Raw genomic sequence first — 23,876 nt, 5'->3', positions numbered from 1 at the left:
AGAGGAAAAGTCCATTGTGTGGGCTTTCCTTACTCCCAGCCTTTTGTCCCTTCATGGGCAACTCGGGTCTAGATCCACCTGGTTGTCTTGCTTCTTCTCACTGTGTAAATCTGGGTCCCACAGAAGGTATGTGAGCTCAAGGGCTTGCCCGAGGGGCAAATCTCATACACAATGTTGTTTTCCCACTTGGAGAAATAAAACAGTACCTGCAGGGAAAAATGAATATAAAGAAGAAAGGACCGCCCTGGCCGGTGTGGCTCAGTTGATGGAGTGTAGTCTGATGCACCGAAAGGTCTCCGGTTCATTCCCGGTCAGGGCACATTGCCCAGGTTGCACGTGCAATTCCCAGTCGGGGTGCATATGGGAGGCAACCAATCTATGTTCCTCTCTCACATCAATCTTTTTTCTCTCCATCTCTCTCTCTCTCAAAAAATAAATAAATAAATAAAAATAAATAAATTTTTTTTTAAAAGAAGGAAGGATCAACTGGTATCTTACTGCCCTAAAATAATATTTGTTTTCAAGTATTTCCTTGGACAGATGTTTTTGGCAAAGTTACAATAATTATATATGATATATACAGTTTTTTAAATCCTCACCTGAGGATATGTTTATTGATTTTTAGATTTTATATATATATATATATATATATATATATATATATGAGAGAGAGAGAGACAAACATCAATGCTAGAGAGAAACATTGATCAGTTGCCTTCTATATACACACCCAACTGGGGATTGAACCTGAAACCTTTTTTTTTTTTTTTGGCGTACAGGACATCGCATCAACCAGCTGAGCCACCTGGCCAGGGCTGATATATACAATTTTGTATGCTGCTTTATTTTTCTCTGGAGCATTTCCCAATGGCCTCTAACATCTGGAAGCATTTTTTAATGTCTGCAAAATATTCTACCCTTTGTTTTTTTTCCATGTATAGTCTTAATGTATTATTGAAAATTGTTTTGCCATATTGCCCAGCTAGCGTGGCTCAGTGGTTGAGCATCGACCTATGAACCAGGAGGTCACGGTTTGATTCCCAGTTCAGAGCACATGCCTGGGTTGCAGGCTCTATCCTCAGTGTAAGGTGTGCAAGAGGCAGCCAATCAGTGATTCTCTCTCATTACTGATTCAATTTTATCTCTCTCTCCCTCTCCCTTTCTTTCGGAAAAAAAAAAAAAATATATATATATATATATATATATATATATATGAAAATATATTTATGGTAAAACTTCCTATCTGGCTTCCTTGCCTAAAAAAAATTGCTGACCATATATGGTGACAGGAGAAGATTTGACTTTGGGTGGTGAGCACACAGTGCAATATACAGATCTTATAACATAGAAACCCACACCTGAAACCTATATGATCATGTTGATCAATGTCACCCCAATAAATTTAATAAGAAAAAATTGCTGACCAATGACATCTCTTTCTAATGGAGAAATGTATAGTTTCTTGATGAATATACTTACTTACATAGAATAACTTTACATTTCTTTGAAGTTCACATCTTAAGGCATAAACACTTATCTATTTCATCCATTGGTTAGAGTGACTCTAGGCATGGCCTTTGGAATTAGACAAAGCTATTTCCAATCCTGGCTGCAGATCCTAGCCTCACCATTTATTAGCTGGGTGACCTTGGGAAAGTTTCTTAATCTTGCTTAATCTTGCATTTTGTTTACCAGTAAAATGGGGTTAATAATACTTTATAGACTTATTTTATAGCTTAAGTATAGCAATCTACGTTAAATATTTACTTTATTTAATACCTCATTGTAAGTCCTCAAAAAGCAGTTAATAGTAATAATATTTATGTAAGTTATACATTGCCTTAAACACTACTAAATAGGTCACTTTGAGTGAAAACACCTTACCATCTGTGGCCTAATCCTTGTGCATATCCTGATTATACTTAATGTGTGTGGAAGGTACTCTGTGTGTGCCATCCATCCACTCTCACTAGATGGTGTTCTCAGCCAGGGTCGATCCAGAATTGCCCAGTGCATACTGGTTGGTCTGATCTGGATGGTCTGCGTGTTCTTCACGTTTGGAGTACGGTCACAAGGGGCATGTGTTTGGCTCACATGATTTTAATCCTTCGTAGGACTGCTTTAATCCAGGTGAGCTTGAGTGTTGTGCCACAGACCCGAGTTAAGTGAACGTACCTCTTCTAGCCGGAAGCAAGGCTGTCTTCCCAGTGCAGCTGACAGTGAGCCGAGTATCCACAGGAAGAAGTTCAGGTTCAGGGCATGTGTATATCTATTGTCCAGTTGGTTTGTTTTAATCTTATGAGCACCGTGAATCTTCTAAATGATCGTATTTCCATCTCTGATATAGTCACCGGGAGGTAAAATGGCAGCTCACTTCTAGCAAGTGTCTGGAATCCTTTGGAATGCATTTTTGTATACTCTTCTTCCCCTGGGTTTATGTTCTTTCCCATCAGGCCCTTCAGCGCCATTCCCGGTGGGGCCACTCCCTCCCCCCATGGCTGTAATAGCTGTGTGCTAAGGCATCCAGCGAAGAGACCCAGTGCGGGGGTGACACCACCCCAGGCGCTGCCCCCAAGCTCTGGGCCCTGGGTGGGCTGCACTTCCTGGGTGAAGGTCCCCCATTTATGCAGGTGGACCTTACAGGCCAACAGGCTCTGCTCCCTTCGGTGTTTACTTTATTCCTTGTTTTCTATAAACTTTTATAAGCCACCTAAAGTCCTTTAAGGAAGGGAATGAGATAAAATAATTACCAGGAAATAGCCTCGGCCACTCGCAAGTCAAATATGTACCTATATGTGGAGAAACCAAAAATGAAGTCTTCCATTCACCTGGTTTCTAACTTAGGACAAGGGGACAGAAGCGATTCCGTTCTCGAGAAGGTCAGTCACGATGAGATAGGGTGAGAGGAAGACAATGCTTGATATTGTGCTTGAGAAACATCGGCTTGCAATACCCACAGAAAGGCTGCTTTGAAAATCAGGAATTGTCTTCAGCAGTTCAACTTCTCCTTCGGCTCAAATCCAGGGATTTCAGTTTGTCTCTGGGGCTGGTTGGCCACATGGCAGCCTAGTAAGAATGTGTATGAACCAGCCCAAACTCAGAGGAAGGACCTTCAGGCAGAAGTGAGTTAAAACTCTGTTTATGTTTTTTCAGCTTTCTTGTGAAATCACCAGTAAACTCTGAATGGGAAAATAAAAATGACCTCCTGGGGGAATATTGGCTTCTGGGTCTTTGGCCGGAGTAATATGACCTCATCCAGTGTCTCCTCTGCGTGAGATGCAATCAGGCAGAAACGGTTCCAACCCTGATCCACTCTTAACCTGTATTTCTTCTGATTTTTCTCTCATACTCTCATTCATCTGTTCTCTCTAACTTCTTTGCTCCTCCTGTACCTTCACACCACGCACCTCCACCACCTGCTTGTCTGTGAATCCACATTGGCAAAGGCTGGAGGCAAAACCTAGATGTAGTAATGCATGGCAGTCCATCTAGGTCACAAAATGTCCTGATGCAGAAATTGGGAAACAGCGGGAGGGCCTCAGCTGTCCCTGGGAGACACACACAAGTTTAGGTGGTGGTCAAGAGGGCAGTGTTGTTGCCCGTCTTAAAAAGAGGTTCCCGTCAGTCTGCCAGGCCCCTCCACCTCCCCAGCTATAGCCTCATTTTTGCAGGATTGGCCTGCCCTGGGCGTGATTGTCACCCCGCTTGGTAAATGCCAGGTAGGGAGCTCTTAAGGGTGTTGCTGTGTAGTTTCTGCAATTTCTGGGGAGGAATCCAGAGTGTGAGTTCTTTGTCTTGGACGGGGGACTGCACTTGTGAATGTACATGTGGGAAGAGGTGAGGGAAAGGCTCGAACCCCCAAAAGCCCCCTCTCCGTGGTAACTGATGTATGAGGGGTGCTGTGCTTCAAGGGTGGAGACTGGAGCTCAGACACCCACATGGGGTGGTGCCTGAGGAGGAGGGAGTGTCCTGCAGTAATTACCATCATGATGTGGCCTCTGGCTGGCTGTAAACAGAACAAGCAGCCGCGCACAAACACTGCTCGGTGACTCAGGAGGGACATCTCAGGGTGCTGTTTTAGTTGAACTATAGGCAAGTGCTGTATTGTGAAAAGAAAACAAACCCATCTATTATCTTCAAATTATGCCTATAAAACTTAAACGTGTAAATTCCATCTTGAGACAAGGTGAGGGGATTACAAAGGTGTTTGCATGTTTTGGAAGTTACTAGTGTCTATGTCTTAGAGTGTTCTAGGCAGGGCCACAGATTATGTGGCATTTGTATGTTTAAACGTGGCTCTTTTTTCTCAGAAGTTAACAGAAGTGTTTCTGGAGTAGCTTGTAATGTGAGTGGTGGTTAACTTTCCTTCCAGAATAGTTAAACTGAACATGAATTCTACATAGCTGTAATTTCTCATAGTTTTCAAAATGTGGGAGACTTTCTTTGAGAAGTATATTTGTTTTGCGAAGGAAGGCTTTGAGGTGTGGACTTTGTTGGAAAAGGAATCCATACGTAGATTAGTTATAAACCTAGAATGAACCCACTTGCTTGCGGAAACAAGAAGAGATTTGCTCAGTAAACTAAAATACAACAGACATTAACGTAGACGATAAGGGAAGTAGCTGATAATCCCTTTTTTGGGCACAGCAGAGGGGAAAATGGGAAGCTGTTGTGTTCCGTAAGGCAGGTGTGACGGTTTGATGGCAAATGGCTTCATTCTTTTGTGCCAACTCCTATAAACTGGAAATGGTGCCTGGGGTTCTGATAAGGATTATGGGGCCTTGTTGAGAAGGTTCTGGAAAGAATGTTATGACAAATTAGTGTGACCTGCCATGCTTGGAGATGGTTATGTGAGTGAAGCACACTGTGCCAAGGTGCGGATGGGGGGGTGGGGGTAGGCAACAGTGGGAGAAGAATCTGTTTGTTTTATTTTGAAAGATCCTAAAAGTTTTCAACGATATTAATGGCACCTTGACTCCCCCCAACCCCAATAGTTACCAGTATCTGGAAGCTTGAGAGGGTAGAAACTTCCCCTAGGGAAAATCTGAAGGTTAGATGCCTCTTTGCTAGATCCTGGATAAACTTCTAGGGCAAGGATTATTTTAAGATCAGAGGGAAACCTTTCTCCTTGTACTACTTTACAAGTCAAAGCTGGCATTTAACATCTTCTCCAGAAACCTGACAAGAAGTTGTGTGCTTCTGTTTCATTTATGATTAGCAGTAGGACCGTTTTTCAGCCCACGACTGTTAAACAGGCGTGGGCAGTTGATGGGCTGGGGCTGGAGAGACCTGGAAAGGTCTGATCTGGTGCTACCCCATCATGCTGTGCCTGCTTTCTCACCTGGAAAATGGGGGCATTTGCTCACATTGTCAGATTGTAGTGAGGATTTCAGATACTACGATGAAGCTCCTGATGCAGTTCCCAGCACTTGGTATATACACAATACATGGGAGGTGTTGTTGTAGGAGAAGCTCTTTGAAAGGTTCTCAGTCAGCTTGTTGGGATAATCTCTCCATCACTGCGGCACAGGACGCGGCTGAAGCCCATGACACCCTGAACCTAGCAGACCAGTGCAGCCTGGAGGCCACATCCAGCCTACAGCCTGTTTTTGTAAATTAAATTTTGTTGGAACACAGCTGTGCTCTTTCATTTGCATATTGCCTGTGGCTGCCCTCGAGCTGTAATGGCAGAGTTGAGTACAGAGATTGGATGGTCAACACAGCCAAAAATATTTGCTATCTGGCCCTTTCCAGAAAGTGTTTGTCAACCCTGACTCTAGTATATATTTGCTTCCATATTTGAGTTGTGTGTTTACCAAGTCAGATTTATTCACAAATCTCATTATGCCTATTATTGTTGCTACTGGAATTGCATCATTCTAATTATAAATTATGTAAACAGATGAACTAGGAGATCAAAAAGAGAATTGTTGTGAGAGATTCTGCTGTTTGTTCCCAAATACTCACCTTCCCTTCCTTCGGTAATAGAATCTCAAGTTTCAGCTGGATGATGGCCACTGGTAATTGATTTACATTTCCTAGGCTCTCTTGCAGCGAGGCATGGCCATGTGACCGTGTTCCAGCCAGTGGGAAGTAGGCTGAAGCTTTGCATGCAACTTACAGGCCATGGCTTTCAGGGAAACCAGAGTGCCCTCCTGATCCCGTTCCCCGTCCTGCTGACTGTGACCAAGGATGGGGGTGGCAGGAGCTGAGTAACTATCTTGGACTGTGGGATGGAAGTATGATGTTGAGAGTATCTGGGCAACAAGATAAAACGAGCCTGTATCTCCAACATTATGGAGAGCCCATAGATCCCCGGACCGCTCTGCTCTACTGCACATGAGAGAAAAATGAAGTGGTGTCTTGTTTAAAACATTGCCACTTTGACATTTAAAACAATAGGTCAACTTCTATCTTAGTACATAACAGCTGTTGACCTCTATGAAAACTAATTGAATGCATTGGTGAGAGCCAGGAATGGCAAGTTGCTCATAAATCTTGCTTTTTTTTTAAAAAAAGTGGACAAAACAACTCAAAAGGTTGATGGAGGGGTGAGCATAAGAATGATCCTTTATATGGGTTGTTTGATTTACTTAATTCTTCTCTTTAAATAAACTAGGGAGCATAGATAATTCATGGGGAGTTTATTTTATGCAACACCACCAATCTCTATTCCACACCCTAAATCAGTTGGCAATTTTATAATTCCCATTGCACATATACGTAAGTTAACATTTATTGGATTGAGTTAAATGCCCAGTTTTTTGTTAGTCCCCAGTCAGCATTCAGGTTATTCCCCAAATATAAGAATATTCACACTTATTTCTTGTTCATATGGTTTGGAATTAATGGATAATCTGTATATCCTAGATAAAAGAAGGGAGGAAATTATCTAATATTGGAAAAGCAGCTTAAAATTGACCATCGTTGGCAATATATAAGGATATGATAGCCCTTTTAAACCCCATGGTGAAAATCTGAGAAAGGGGGATTTAACTACTCCCAGGTGATTAGGCCCTGGGGCTTAGTGCCCCCCCCCCTCCCCAGTTTTTGGTAAAATTACCTTTGCATTCTAACTCCCATCTCTGGAATCTCCAGCTCATGTTTCCAGTGAAATCACAGGTCCCAACTTTGTCCCAACGCAGAATTTGTAGTTGTATGTTTTTCTGAAAGGGGACAAATCAATGAAGGTTGTTTCCTTGAGGCCACCCTCACAGATCAAGCTGACCGAGCCTGCAGAAGGGGCAGCAGGAAACCTGCCCTGGCCTTGCAGTCACCAGGCCTGGAAATGAGCAGTCCAAAGGAAAGACGAAATCCTTATATAGTTCTGTGTTTCTGTTACAGGACTGTAAGCCTTGGCATAACCTGGGTTTGACACTTTACATATTTAATACTCTTAGAGCCTCAGAAAATGGAAGCCCCTGGGCTTTTCTCAGCTTATTGGGAAGCCTATTTGTGGGGAACCTCTGTCAATCTGAGATCTGACGCTTGGTCATCAGGACTTGAAGTGTCACCGAGAGCTACTGTCTAAGATTCTCTTTTCCATCAGCATCACTGGGATGATTTAAGGGACATTGCTAGCTTTAGATATTCCTCTTTCAAATGAATATCAATTTCTAAATTCATTCTTTATATGAGAAAGTAAATGTGGTTTATTTCATAAAAGTAGAGGACTTAGTATTTTCCTAAATTCAGCTTTTTAAGCAAACATGTGAATGGATAACTGATGACAAAATCCTTGAGCAGAAGGTGTTGATTAGCCCATCCAGCAGTATGCAGCCTGGAGCCCACAGACCCTCTGGTTTGCTGAGATATTTCAAAGGGTAGGGGGTGGGGGATGATCCAGAAACGGTGACTGTCCAGTCTGGTCCTGCTCCTTATTGTACAGACCTGGAAACCCAATGTTCTCCTGGGGACGAGGAAGAACTCTGAATGGAGTGACGTCTTTGGTCATGGAGCTGCTCATCTGCATATTATTATATTCCCACATTCTTTAGCATAATTTGTTAAAAGAACATTAATTGTATTTGCTCTTATAATTCCAAAGAGTCCATTCATGATAGAATTCACAGAGTTGATTCATTCCTGACCTCTTTGGTTACCTATTTAAAATGAACTTTTTTTTTTTTTAAATATATATTTTATTGATTTTTTTACAGAGAGGAAGGTAGAGGGTTAGAGAGTTAGAAACATCAGTGAGAGAGAAACATTGATCAGCTGCCTCCTGCACACCCCCTATTGGGGATGTGCCCGCAACCAAGGTACATGCCCTTGACTGGAATCGAACCTGGGACCCTTGTGTCCGCAGGCTGATGCTCCATCCACTGAGCCAAACCGGTTAGGGCTGAACTTCATTTTTAAGTGAACCTAATTATACTTAGCTCCTGAGGTGCCTCTGGCTGTGGTATGTACAGGGATCATTCGAACCATGTTAGAAGTGGATAGTTTAAAGACTACATAGATTAGATGGTATAAGGCTTTTGTTTATAACAAGAGAAGCAATGGCATATATCTGGCTTTAAAAACAATTGCCTTTTGCCAAAACCGGTTTGGCTCAGTGGATAGAGCGTCAGCCTGCGGACTGAAAGGTCCCGGGTTCGATTCCGGTCAAGGGCATGTACCTGGGTTGCGGGCACATCCCCAGTGGGAGATGTGCAGGAGGCAGCTGATCGATGTTTCTCTCTCATCGATGTTTCTAACTCTCTATTTCTCTCTCTTCCTCTCTGTGAAAAATCAATAAAATATATATTTAAAAACAATTGCCTTTTATAGTAAAGAATCCAACATTCTTTCCATTTCTTGAAAATGATTATGCTTACATGTGCTAGAAAAAAAGAGAAAAAATGTGCATAATAGATTGGGTTCTGATAAAAATATAACTCTTAAGCATAGACTGTACTGGAAGATAACGATGAAAAGATGTGTCTCTGTCTTTCATTGTGTGTTTGTTTAAAATAGTCATTGTGTTGCTTAATAATAGGTGCTTTTCTTTGGCCATCTGGCTCCGTGGGCCCGTTTTGGTTGTGCTCCGTTCCCTGAAGACTCACCTCGGGTTGTGAGCTCTCCCAAGTAGCTCAGGATAAAATGTTTAGCACCACTTAACTGACCTACTTAGCCGGGTGGAGACACCTTAGAATGTCCAGGCCCAGTTAAAACACTATTTTGCAGTAGTTTTGTCTTTGTGGTTCTGGAGGGTTCTCTTCTAGAAAAACTAAATAACTGAGGTTGATCAAAAAAAGCTGTTTCATCTCACCAGAGGATCTTACCAAGTCTATTTCATGCAACTGAATTATAGAGCACAAGCAGAAAACGAAGCAATAATAAACTGTGTAACAAACAAGAAGACATTTGAAATTTTACTGACTAGCAAATCCAGTAAACAGTGACCGAGGTGAAAGGAGTAAGGGATATGGAGTTAACATTGTGCCCGAGGGAGGTGGTAAGTGTGAACAACATGCATTGCTTTCCTGTGATATCTGATTTAGTGAAGGTGACTTCCAAGAAATGGCTAGAATATTGGGCAAGCAGGTCTCTACTATGTCCAATATTGGCAGTTTTCTCACACATAAAGCACATCTGGCGGCTGTTAGGTTCTCCTGAACCCCTCTGACAGGAACTTGAGCTCTAGAGGCAGAGAGGAATACCTGCCACAGGTGAGAGTGAAGGAGGTGTAGATGGCCAGACAGCTCTCCACTGGCACAACAGCCAGCCAAGATCATTCAGATCGCATTTATGTCCACTGAATGGCATTTCACAAAGGAATAGTAATTTTCTGTGCCCTCTCTGAGGCTAGGAATACTAACTTTGAAGAGTAAGGTTTTCTGAGAAAATTAATAATGTGAACGGAAATGAAATGTTGGAGGAACTCTTTAAATAAGTGTTTTCAGGAACTCTTCATCTCCAGATATAAAATACACAATGACTGTTACCATGGTGATTAGAAATGCATTGAAGGCCGGCTGATTCCTTTTCAGTTCATTATTACACACATCCCTGTTTTCATTCTGTGAATATGACAAAGTGGGGGAAATGCATTTCTATAGAAACTCTCTCTAAGTCAGAAGGCTGTATGTATTAATTTTTATGATTTTATTTTCCTAAAGAACCTATTACTAGGAGAAATAACTTCTTTTGAAATTTGACCTCACTCTATTGTAATATCCACCTCTGCACACCTTCCCTAAGCAAGACTTCTTCATAGTCACACATTTCATGGACCTGCATCCATTTCTACCCAGGCTGTCACATAATCCCTTTCTTGTTTGTGCCCTGCACACCCCCAGATACAGACCCATCATCTCTGCATGCTGTTATGGAGTATTGTGTTGTAATTTACCGCTAACACACAATATCCACACAATAGCTTATTCTTAAAATCTGCTTTTGAGGGAGGTTGATGGCGAGTTTGGGAACCATTGACTCATCGTAAGGAGATTCTCATTTCTTTGACTGATAAGAATGATTCTCTTGGTAAGGTGTGTTCCTTTAAATGCCACATTCTGTGGCTGGCTTGAAAATGAAGAAAAATGAGAGATGTGTTCTTAAAAGAAATAAAGTGGGAATGTAGCCTATAATTAAACAGTCCAGCATCTTGAATGAATACCTCAATAACTGATGGTCACCGACTCCATATCTGCCATATTCCAGGGCATCCTCTTATCAACAAAGACTGATGACAGAGTCTTCAAACAAAAGACGTTTTAATAGACAGATGATATATATATATATATATATATATATATATATATATATAGAGAGAGAGAGAGAGAGAGAGAGAGAGAGAGAGAGAGAAATATGCTAATTAACCGGGACTCCATAACGGGTCTACCAGACAGGAGGAGGTTGCGCACACAGCCTCAGGGGTGGGGCGGCAGGGGCCTCCACAGGCCTGTGCTGGGGGAGGGCCTGATCAGCAGTGGCCATGGCTGCTTCAAGGGCTGGAGAGGGAGGCAGGGCCTGACCAGTGACTCGAGGATGGGCGGCACCACGCAATTTTGAATCGCAGGCTGGGATCCTAGTTTATAATAAAAACACATTGGAGGAGCTTGATCATTTAGTATCTGGGTTGTATGTACCTGTACAGACCTGTGAAATGGGTAAGGTCTCTGAGAAACAAAATTAGGAGCCATATTGTTGATGAAATTTTCTCTGTAAGAAATATGCCCTTTAGTATTGTCACAGAAGTGTGCGTTTCACATAACTAGGCCAAAGGTGTGAAAAGGGGACAATTACTTTTGACTCCAGTTACAGTAAATCCTGGATTGCACTTCATTGGAAATTATGGCCCCAAGTAGAATGCAAAGAAAGGCTTATGACCAAATTAGTCAACTTGCTTCACAATAATAATATCTGATTTCCTGGAGAAATGTTTCCTGACTCTCAGATATTATCTGTCCTTCAGGGATAAGGTAGAAACCTTTTCTTCCATCGGGGAGAGTGATTGAAGCAAATCTTGGCATTCACAAACCAAAGGGTGTTTAATCTGCAGGTCTCAAGTAGGTGCTTGTTCTGAGCTAGTAATGGAATTTAAATTGTTCTTGCCCTGACTTTATGACGGTCTAGTTGTTGAAAAGTTAATGAAATTGAAAACTCTGGAAAATAACTTCTAACTGGCATCTGTTCATAGAAACCAGAATAACATAAGAAGTAACGCGATGGCGGTTGAGTGCCAACCTTCCAAATCATCCTGGTGGATAAGTGATGGTCTGTGCTCCTGGGAAGTGGCAGTGCACAGACTGAGATGGAAGGGACACAGGGGCAGTTTCACAAAGTGACTGCTATCTGATTTGTTCAAAACAGTATGAAAAGAGAGAGGGAGGGAGGGATGGAGAGAGGGGGCAAAGAGAGAGAGAGAGAGACCCACCTACATAGAACCCCAAGTTTCCCTGAGGGAGATGGGGCTCAACTGCTTGGAGTAGAAAAAGCCAGCACTTAGCTGGTGCCTCCTGGTCCCTAGCCTTGGGAGGAGCTGCTCACGAGGTCTGAGAAAGTGACAGCTTCAAGTGGAGGGCTATGTAATTTCTTAATCTTGCTTTTGCTTATTTTAATCTCCAGTTGACACATCTTATTTGCTTTGTCATGGTTCTAATGCTGTGTTTGTGCAGAGACACATACCTGTTTTTATTTTGTTCTCTGCACACACACACACACACACACACAAACACACACACACACACGGAAGAACATATTATGTGTCCACAGGATTAAAAGAAATTCTAACACATTGTGCTAAGAAATGTTAAAATCTGTAACTGGATACTGACTGACCTTTCTAAGAAAAATTCGGCAGGACTTAACCATCAACAGATGTTCGCTACCAACAGCGAGCATGAGACCATTAGTCACTCGAGGAGAATGACAGGGCTGTGCGGGCTCCAGGCCAAAGCATATTTATAGGTGTCATGGTGGAAGCAGCTGCTTGTCGTGGTTGCTAGGTGACAACTTAGGTTATAACAAGTCCCCTTTTTAAAAATTTTGTCCATATGGGATGTTGACATAATTCACTTATTCAAAAATATTATTTGGCTTCATTGTTCAATTCCTGTAGATTAAAAATCCAAATCAAATAATGTAAAATAATGTGCATTCTCTGGAGGAGGTATGACAGAGCTCTTCTAAACATCGTTGGGAATGATTATTGCCATTTGAGTTCTTAGGGATATGAAACATCTAAGAAGTGACTAGCACTGATCATCAGGGAGATGTAAATTCAAACAACAATGAGGCATCACCTCACACTGTCAGAATGGCTACCATCAACAAATGACAGATGCTGGCGAGGATGTGGAGGAAAGGGAAACCTAGTACACTGAGGGTGGGAATGCAGACTGGTGCAGCCACTGTGGAAGAGAGTACGGAGTGTCCTCAGAAAATTAAATATGGAACTGCCATTTGACCCAGTGATCCCACTTCTAGGAATATACCCTAAGAAACCCAAAACACCAATCAGAAAGAACATATGCACCCCTATGTTCATAGCAGTGCTATTTACAATAGCTAAGATCTGGAAACAGCCCACGTGCCCATTAGTAGGTGAGTGGATAAAAAAGCTGTGGTACATTTATACCATGGAATACTGTGCAGCTGTAAAAAAGAAGGATCTTTTACCCTTTGAGACAACATGGAGGGACCTGGAGAGTATTATGCTAAGTGAAATAAGCCAGTCAGAGAAAGACAAGTATCACATAATCTCACTCATATATGAAATCTGATGAACAAAATAAACTGATGAAAGGAGTGGATCCAGAAACATGGAAGCATGGAAGAGACTGTGGAATCTAGGAGGGAAGGTGGGGGAGGGTGGGTGTGTGGGAGGTGATCAACCAAAGAACTTGTATGCATATATGCATAACCCAAGGACACAGACAATAGGGTGGGTGAAGGCCTGGGGCAGGGGGTGGGGGTAGGCTAGAAGGGGCCAATGGGGAGGAAAGGAGGGGACATATGTAATACTTCCAACAATAAAGATTTTTTAAAAAACTGACAAGAAAGGTGTGTGTGTGTGTGTGTGTGTTTAAGAGGAGACAACAGTATCTGAAAATGCTCTCCAGTGGATTGAGGTGGCTCAACAAACAAAAAGGGGACGCATTTTCTCTATCGCATGGGAAGGCTGGGGACTGGCTGACTTTCACAGTCTGGCCTACATAGCTTCACAGGCCCCAGTCCTGTGCTCCCCGGATCACACATGCATGTGGGTTGTATGTGATGTTGTCTACCTACGGCGCTCCTGATTCCCATGGAGAGGTCAAGCATTGGGGCCCACATTTTGCCAGAAGGAATTCCACACAAAATACTGATTTCTAGTTATTTTGGAATAAATTAGGCATATTTCCTTATTACTTAATTTTGAAGGCAGTTTAACTCTCCATTTCTAGGGGAATAATTTTTTTAAAAACCCATTCCACATAAATGAAAGCAAGTTTCCAAATTTTGGGGGCCTTTTGCCCATTATTAGATATATATTTATACATAGAAAGGAATACATGCTTACTATTGTCAATATTTAATGTGGAGAAGAATTCAGATAAGTGAATAAAAATCATACATAATGTCACTAAATAACCAGTAATTTTTTTTTTTGGTGTTTTCTTCTTGGATATTCATCCATTGTTTACATTTATTCATCTAGTCACTCTTCCATGTGCTTTATAGACATCAAGCTCTGTTAGCTGCTGAAGCCAGAGCCACCTCTATGAATTCTTTCATGGAATTTAAAATCTAATAGTCAACATTGCAAACATAAGTGAACTGCAGTCAGTACTTGCTACAGAAGAGAATGGTATGCCGATGGGGTGGGGAGGGGCTCAGGTGGAGGAGAGTCAGTGAGGACATGCACACCGTGTTACACTCAGTGCCCGGCCCTGTGGGGAGCTCGGCCAGCGGCAGCTGTAAGCATGGTTATCGTTGGCACGTGCTTTGGAACCATTGTGTGGGTCCTGACTTAGAAACAGCTGAAGTGGTGCAGAGAGAAAATAGGAATCTAACTCGTTGGTCCTTAGTTACACCTGGGAACCAAAGCCGTGTTTTAGGTATTTCTGTTTCTGGAGCTCGGCATTTAAGGATTCTGTATTCCTTCCCATTGGATGCCCTAATGCACTTTCTCACTCATCTCTGACACGATCCCCATGTTCCCCTCCAGAGAGGCCTTCCTGTGTCTCCCGTTCTGAGCAGCCTCAGTTCCATTTCCTACAGCCCTAGTCCATTGTGTACGAGTTCTGTGACCTTGAGCAAGATGGCTAATGTATGTGGGCCTCCATTTCCTCATCTGTAAGACAGGAATAACACACAGCACTTCTCTCCTGGGTTGGTTGTAAGGACTGAATGTGAGATTACACTTATAGCATAGAGAGCAGTGCCTGGGCCCTGGTGTTAGCTGCTATTCTTATTTCTTGCTGCCTGAAACCTCCTTAGCTTGAATTGTTAACCAACTGCCTCGACTTGAATTATTCACCCTATTTCCATTCTTCCATTCTACTAAAGATTGTCACCTAAATAAAACTGTGATACTAATCTCTGTGTGTAATCTTCCTCCATACCTCTTTTTAAATAGTTGTTTCTGCCTCTGACTTTAAAATATGTTACACAACTGTTCACTGATCCCACTGAAAACGTAGCACTTCATTTTGTGCTGCACATGCCAGAAACCAAGCTGAAACCACCTCAAGGCCCAGGGGAGACTGGGCTCCCCAGAGGGGGTATCTGTGGCTGGCTCTGCCTCTAGGGCTTTCAGGACCCCAGAGCTCCAACTAGACCATCAGGATTCATTCGTATTCTCCACCCCTCACTCACACACTGCCTCCTCTTCTCTCTTTCCCCATCCACCACAGCTTACCTGTCTCTTGTTGGTAATTGTCTCCTCAAACCTAAAGCTCAAGAAATATATGAAAGGACTTGAGCTTTGATATATTAAAAACTCTTAATTTTTTGCTTTAAAAAATAACATTCCACAACAAAAATGCTTTTTGAATTTTAGGTTCACTAAGCATATTCTAAAAAAATGTATGATCCTGTGAAATGCACAATAATGAAAAGATGGTATCCTCTATTTAACAGGTTCTCCTCCCATACCCAATTCCCAACTCAGGTTTTTAAAATTTTTTCTCCAGTAGCCCTAATTAAATGTCATTTTATGAAGGCAAGCTTTATGTATAGTGAAAAAAAGAGAGGAAGCGGGGAGAGAGGTAATGAGGGAGGGGGGAGAGAGAGAGAGAGAGAGAGAGAGAGAGAGAGAGAGAGAGAGAGAGAGAATATTAGTTTGGGGTCCTGTGTAAGCTTTGACTTATTGGTTGGAGAGGGTGCCATAGCCATCCATCCTTCCCGCTCCTTGGCCTCCTGCATCCAGGAATGATGACTGACAGTCATCAGCTGCCTTCAATGCATGTTTATTGAAATGAATGGAAGGAAAATGGTACTGACAGACATCATTTGTTGTACGCCAAGATTCATTGTTTCTGCATTATTTTTGTAGAGCTCAAAGGCACTGGGGGCGAAAGAGATGAAACAGGTTGCTAGCAGGTGTTCTCTTTTACGAAATAGTCTATTTTTAAAGAGCAGAAGAGTGTCGCATTTATTAGTCTTATAGCACCCCCTAATGGAGGATACTGTGTGCTGCAGTCTGAAACTAAAGTGCATTGGAATTTCATGTGTCACCCATTAAACTGTACAAAGACTAACTTGTCTTTTAAAATAAAATTTAAACCATGTTTTTGTTAAGTACATTTCTAAAGAAAAAAGGTACACAATAATTTAAAGGGTAAGCATGAAAGGAAATAAAATCCTTCAGATCCCAGTTAGACCACGTGAGTTGTTTGGATCATACCAAACTTACCACTTTTTATTCCTAGGTCTGCCACAGTTAAATAACTTCAAATCCGTTTGATCCTTTTAGAGCTTGCTTCTAAGACTTGTTAGAACCAGAGGAGCACTTAGCCTAGGATTAATTATTCTCTTCAACTGAGGCAAAGCCCTTCTGAGGATATCCATGAATTTGAGGTTTTCCAGAATTTCCAGTATGACAGGTGTCATTCTGGCCTTGTGTGAGCACAGGACTCTGTTTCTGCTTGTCCTTTCTATGGCTGGTTCCTGGTCCCGGGTTCCTTATGCGTGCCCCGGTGGCCCTCAGCTGGAGACTCCAGGGGTCTCTGATGGTCAGCATTCTCTCTGCAAGCTCTAGTCCACCCACTCAGTCCTGCCACCATAGCCCTCTTGGGTCTTCTCGTTGGACTCTGAATTCTATCTCCTCAACTCAGGTAGTCACCAGGATCCATCCTTCCTGCTCCTCAGCCTAGAAACTCACGGCAGTGATTTGGACATCACAGCACTCAATCATCTCTCAGATTTGCCCACCTGCCTTGAGTAATGCCCAGTGTCTTGAAAATCAGTGTTTCATATATTTTGTCTGTTTTACCCCTCCCACTTTTTTTTTTGGTTGTTTCAGGTGGGAGGGAAAATTGGATTCCTGAGCAAATTCTTGCCCCAAAGCAAATTTTCCTCTTGTCTTTATTTTTGAAATGGGAATTCTTCGTAACTTTCTCATGGAGTATTTCTCGCAGTCACTCTTAGTGTAAGAAACACCTGTCTCAGAAACACCTGGGACACTTATTAAAAATGCAGATTTCTGAGCTTCTGCCCAGGATCTGCTCCACCACACTCTCTGGAGTGAGGCCTGGACAGCTGCTGTTTAAACTGTGCCCCAGGGGCTCACAGTCAACTAGAGAACTTTCTAGAATAGCAATTTTCAACCGATGTGCCTTGGCACACTGATGTGCGGCAAGAATTTGTAACATATACAATACCTGACATCTTTTCCCTTAGATTGTCAAATAAAAAGTGCCATAGCCGATGCAGTAATAGCCATCTGGTGTGAATGAATCAAAATTGTACTTTGTTTTTTGTCAGATTGGCAAAAAATATATATTTTCTGGTGTGTTGCAGAATTTTAGTAGTTTATGTGTGCCATGAGATGACAAAGGTTGGAAGGATTACTTAGGCTTGACCACCTAATGTATATACCAAAGTGTATTCTAACAGGAACATGGAGGCAGCAAGAAAGGATGGTGGGTTAAAGTTCTGCTGGGAGGCCAAGCTCCCTTCTGTGATAAGGTGAGGCTGCTTGTCTGAGGAACTATCTTCCTAATTCTATTCCCTTAGAGTTTCTCAGGCAGATGAAACCATCAATTGGTTCTTTGGAAAATAAATGCTTATCTTGACCAGCAAAATGCCTTTTGTCAAAAATCTGTCCTTTAGTTTTGTGGGTTTTTTTTTTTAAATTCACAGTAGCTAAATGAATCTGCCAGGGCCATAGTTTTGATACTTTTTTTAAAAAAAAAAATTGAAAGCACTACACAGCTGCAATCCTTGGGAATAAGCCCATCTGAAAGATGGTGTGGCCATGGGGGAGTTGTGGATTCTCGCTTGGAACCACTTCAGCTGGACTCACCAAGCGTGGGGGAGGCTGGGGATGATGACCACCAGGGAGGCACTCTTAAGGGGTCCTTATGTCTTGGCTGGAGTGTGTAGGAGGTTTCCTCAGTGAAGGCATGAGTGAGAGAGAAAGCCGAAGGAAGCAAGCACGTGGGTGAGGGAGGAAAGGACGGACAGAACGAAGAATGGACAGATGAACCAAAGAACCTTACTTCCCTTTGAAGCTGGCAAGTGCATGTTCTCTCTGAAAGTAAGGAGGGGGGAAATAAACCCTGGACTATTAATACTAAAGCCACTAGTTTTCTCCACTGGATGACCTTCAGACATAGGAGAGTTGTACTCTTTGGTTAAGAACTTGAGAAAGCCTCACACTGTTTTTAAGGCTCCTTTTATGTTAGTTGGATCTTGCATTGCAGGTTCATCAGTGCCAAGGATAGTGTAAAAGATCTCTTTCCCAAGCATCATCCAATATTCACAGGCGATCCTTTCTCTGGTCATGTGTTTTCCAGATAAGGCTCTCTAGGAAAACCTAGAATTTCATTATGCAGTCTCTCTCTCCTCTCTCTCTCTCTCTCTCTCTCTCTCTCTCTCTCTCTCTCTCTCTCTCTCCTCAATGCCACCTGTATTAAGCACCAACCAGCCACCAAGCATGAATCTTAGTTTCCACTGAGTGTTTGCATTCTGCACACAAAGAGCTCTTTATTGCCTAGAAAGGCAGCTCCTAAATGAGGCCACGTGTTCCTTGGGTTAGTCTCACCTTCTTCCTCCTGACTCTAGAAAGGAGTGAGGAGGAACACTGACTGCTCCTTCTCGCTCTAAATTACAATATTGGGTTTCTTTAAAGGATGTTGTTGAATTTATTTATCCTTTGAAGAGGGTACATGTTCAAAGGAAACAGAACTGCATGGAAAATTAGGAGTCGTGGCATCAGGTCGTGGCTCTGCCCCAAACTAGCGGAGGAAACTTAGGTTTCACTTTGCGCATCTATAATAATAAGGGAATTTGAAAAGTTGACCTGAAATGTTCCATCCCATACTATACTATATAACTATATTAATTACAGCATATATTACATACTTCCTTATATTATCTACATTGAATTGTGGTGACATAAGCGAATGGTAGACTATATATAATGGAAGACTATAGAAATGCATGTTCCAGTGGAAATCAGAATTAATCACTGGACAGTTTATTAGGAAACTCCCAGAGGGTAACTCATTTGGGTCCATCTTTCATTTAGAGGAGTGAATTCTTTGCCACTGAATTCAGATTTCCTTTTTAAATTGTATGTATTTCTATTAAATTGTATTCAGCACCATTTATACATTTATTGTTATCTAAAACATTTACTACTCTTTTCAAACCCATTTGGTTAGAAAATAATTTCAACTTGTACACAGTGAATTTCTCATTTCTGTTGCTGATTGTAATAATAATTCATATATAAATTTAGAATTATTTACAGTTCTTACGGTAATATAAGTGTTAGTAACAATGGAATTTATTGTCCCAAAATACTGTCACAGGAGGCATTTCCTACAGGGAGAGGGATAGAGCGTTAGAAACATTGACCAGAGAGAAACATCGATCAGCTGCCTCCTGCACACTCCCCACTGGGGATGTGCCCGCAACCAAGGTACATGCCCTTGGCCAGAATCGAACCTGGGACCCTTGAGTCCACAGGCCAATGCTCTATCCACTGAGCCAAACCGGTTAGGGCAATTAATTCCCTTTTAAAGTGCACGAATTTCATGCACCGGGCTACTAGTGTATATATATATATATATATATATATATATATATATATATATATATATGAATGATTGATTTCAGAGAGGAAGGGAGAGGGAGAGAGAGATAGAAACATCAATGATGAGAGAGAATCATTGGCTGCCTCTTGCACATCCCCCCACTGGGGATCAAGCCCACAACCTGGGCATGCACCCTGACCGGGAATCGAAGAGCAACCTCCTGGTTCATAGGTCAGTGCTCAACCACTGAGCCACCATGGTTTGGCTCAAGTGATTTCTTCAGAGAGGATGTCGCAACGCCCCCACCCTGTACCTCTCCCCCAGCCGTCCCTTATTGTAACTGGGTATTGTGTAGCTGGTGATTTAGTCTGTCTTTCTTCTCTGGGCACTTGAGCTTTGCTAGGCAGATATCTGGCTTGTTTACCTCTGCACAGGGAGTTTCCAGAGAGTGTTGCCAACAGTATGTGCTCAATAAATATTTGCTTCTGAAGCAATGAATGTTGCATTATCCAAAGTTCGTTTAATTTTTTTTTTGTTTTCTTCTCTCTTTAGCTGGGAAGTTATCACTTCCAAACCAGATGAAAAACCCAGGCTCAGCCACTGTATTGCAGAATCCTGGATGAATTTCAGCATATTTCTTCAAGAAATGTCTCTTTTCAAACAGCAGAGCCCTGGCAAGGCAAGTTTCCCAGTGTGGGAGAATGATTGTGTGTGCTTTAAATGGTGCAGTAAACTTAGAAACAAATGCGTTACTTATTTTACCAGCTTGTAAGTGGTCTCCAGTTCAGAAGACGATCTACTAGGAACACATCCCCTAAGAGCTGGTATCAGCAAGGTTTAGAATCATTCGTGTGTCAGCATTAGACAAACTTCAACATCATAGTTTGAAATTGGATTGGTTTCCTATTTTTATACCTATTTATCTAGTTCCTTAACAAAAAGAATGGTGATTGGTCTTGTCATCCAGACCAAGAAGAAAAAAATATTAAGAATTTCAGTTTATAATGTTCAGCCTGGTTCTGAAGTCAAAGGGAAATGAAATGAACTCTTAGTCATTTGAAGGGTTTTTTGGAGATAATTGAGTCTCTCTTTTTAATCTAAAATGACTCCTGGAAGGAAAATAATCATGTTTCACTGTGGGAATTTCATTTCATTCACAGCTGGTTTCTAGGTGATGTAGAAGTGGATCAATTTGATATAGTTACGGAGGAGGATGAAAAGGGCCAGTAGAGCCCTAACTGGTTTGGTTCAGTGGTTAGAGCGTCAGCCTGTGGACTCAAGGGTTCCAGGTTCAATTCTGGTCAAGGGCATGTTCCTTAGTTGCAGGCACATCCCCAGTGGGGGGAGTGTGCAGGAGGCAGCTGATCGATGTTTCTCTCTCATTGATGTTTCTAACTCTCTATCCCTCTCCCTTCCTCTCTGTAAAAAATCAATAAAAAATATTTTTTTTTAAAAAAAAGAAGAAAATGGCCAGTAGAGTTATCCCAGTAGCTTATCAGCTGTGCAAATTCCCGTTATGTTTAGAGAAATGCATCTAATTTCTGTAACATGTTTTGCTTATAGAAGTAGTTTGAACTTTCAGATTTAGTTCCTAGGCTGCTTTATATCCAGAGGGTGATCCTGAGTAAGAGAAGTTTCTGGAGGCATATAAATCTTCAGTTCGCTGGCATCTGGCAGTACGAAAAGCCACAGGCATGATTAATGGGAGACATTGTGCCCTGTGCCAGAAATTAGCTTCTGGAACGTCAGAACGATTATTACCAAGTGTGAAAATAGAGTAAGGCTGGTTGAACACTATAGTCATTAGTCAGAACTAAGGGCAAAAGACACTGAAAAGCCTTCACCGTAATTAATAGGTCACATATAGAAAAATAAGTGTGTGTGTATCCCGTACTCTGAAATGTCCTGCTATTATGCATAACTGTCACGTGTTATTCCTCTGATTTCTAGTTTTGCCTCCTGGTCTGCAGTGTGTGCACGTTTTTTATGATCTTGGGAAGTTACATTCCTGGGGTTATACTCAGCTATCTACTCTGTAAGTATAGCAGAACATTTGGCTAGTTTATGCGATGCATGTGGTATCATTTAATGGTCAACAAGACCATCCATAGTTTGGAAGAGGAGGGGATGAGTTCTTTATTATAAAGAAAGGTGATTGTTCTTTAATTTCATCTGTCCGAAGTTTCTCCTTTTCATCGAGATCTGTTTATATTTTAAAATTGGAAGAATAGTTGCCAAAAGGCAGGATTATAAGTAATTAATGTTACTTTAAATGATGTCTTAAAGCTATAAATAAGTATACTCCCTACCCCCACAGACACACGAATACCTTTGCCCTTGTGCATGTTCTGTGGCTCAAAAAATAGTTAAACCACAATGAGATACCATTACACCAGAATGGCTAAAATTAAAAATGCTGATCATATCAAGCATTAGCAAGGATATGGAGCAGCTGGAATTCTCACATACTATTGGTGGGTAAGTAGAATAGTACAACCACTTTGGATTAACAGTTTGGCAGTTTCTTAAAAACTACTTTATATCCCATTTCATAGCTAGGTGTTTACCCAAGAAAAATGAAAGCATTTTTCCACAAAAGACTCATGAATGAATGTTCATTGCAGCTTTATGTGTAGGAGGCAAAAATGGAACACAATTCCTATATGACCATCAATAGATGTACGGAAAAACAAATTGTGGTATATCCGTACAATGGATTTTTACTCAGCATGAAAAACATCAGTATGTGCAGCAATCTGGATAAATCTCAAAATAATCAATTGAGTGGGAGAAGCCAGATTTTTTTTTTTAAGAAAAGAGTATATAATGTATGATTTTATTTATGTATCATTCAGACTAATTTTTAGTGATAAAGCTGACAATGGTTGCCTGAGGGTGAGGTAGGAGAGGTCAAGGATAGGCAGGAGGAAAGGATTAATAGACACATGTGGAAACTGGAGGATGGTAGATATAGTTACTGTCTTGATTGTGGTGATGGTTCCTTAGTTGTATGCCTGGCTCAAAATTTATCAAATTGTACACTTTAAATATGTGTAATTTACTGTACATCAATTATAATTAGAAAATGCTGTAAAAAAGTAGATTTCCTGCTTCTCCTGAAAAATATGATTTAGTGCTGCCACCTTTAGATGGTGTGGGCATGTTCCACTTAATTAACCCTTATATTGCCCTATTTTTCTCACACCAGCTTTTAAAATTTTTACATACCACCTTGGCTGCTAGAGGTATTTGAGTTTGCATCTCCTATTTGAAAGGTAAATAGGCATGTTTCCTAACAACAACGAAGAAATAAACATTAGGGAAGACAATACAGCCTTCATTTCTTTTTGTTTTCCCGATGCATACCACAGATGGCAAATGGTCCGAGCTCAAATCCATTCTCCCAAATAGAATTCATGTAGAATGTCAGCCTCCGATCTGCCTTGTGCAGCAGGTAGAGGAGAAGAGAGTGGAGAAGGGGAGTCTGATATGGGCCAGGCATTATTCAGATGGTTTGCATTCGTCTCATTTCCCCTTCACAGCAGCCCTGAAATAACGTTACTATCCTAATATGACTGATGAGAGACAAGTAGATAATAATTTTCCCGTGGTGCATTTGCATTTAACAAATAAGTAGAGATCTTAACCCAGGACTGTTGTCTGGAAAGCATGGAATCTGTGTATAAATTTTGAGGGTAAAGGATTGAAGGGAGGGAGTTGATCTAATTGTAAGTCTTTGAAAACAATGACTATAAACGTGTGTGTGTGTGTGTGTGTGTGTGCACGCGCGCGCACACATGCATGCAGGAATAACTTGTTATTGCAGGGAGAAGAATTGAAATTGTAAACTTATTTCACAGCAGCATTTCCCTAAGAAAAAAAACCCTTCTGTTTGTCACTAAGGGGAATTGAAATATTTTTGTGAAATACAAAGATGTAGCCTTTTGAAATGAAGATCATCTTACCCACACTCTCTTCCTTCTTATATTTCAGTACTGTGTGCATTTTTGTGTCCACTGTTTAAGTGTAATGATATGGGACAAAAACTATACAGCAAAATCAAGTCAGTTCTGCTGAAACTAGATTTTGGAATTGGAGAATATATTAACCAGAAAAAACGTGAGAGATCTGGTAGGTAAAGTTTGACTTTTAGATTCCACACATGAAATGAGACATCAGTGGGCTATTGATTATGAAATC

At 41.5% G+C, this 23,876-nt stretch overlaps 1 protein-coding gene across 2 annotated transcripts in view; it reads left to right on the top strand.

Annotated features, from left to right (window-relative positions):
- The window catches only part of RETREG1 (reticulophagy regulator 1), a gene marked incomplete at its 5' end in the record, with an annotated part of 97,806 nt that overhangs the window by 69,119 nt on the left and 4,811 nt on the right, over window positions 1-23,876 (top strand). For both annotated transcript variants that reach the window (XM_081090546.1, XM_081090547.1), the window contains 3 exons: window positions 20,229-20,355; window positions 21,627-21,711; window positions 23,670-23,807. In XM_081090546.1, coding sequence (XP_080946672.1) covers window positions 20,229-20,355; window positions 21,627-21,711; window positions 23,670-23,807 — 350 coding nt within the window. The remainder of the gene's footprint in view (window positions 1-20,228; window positions 20,356-21,626; window positions 21,712-23,669; window positions 23,808-23,876) is intronic.

Source organism: Myotis nattereri (assembly GCF_964212035.1).
Source record: "Myotis nattereri genome assembly, chromosome: 4".
Classification (NCBI taxonomy): Eukaryota; Metazoa; Chordata; class Mammalia; order Chiroptera; family Vespertilionidae; genus Myotis; species Myotis nattereri.
Note: the sequence above shows the minus strand (reverse complement) of the source record. Positions and strands in the feature narration are given on the sequence as shown.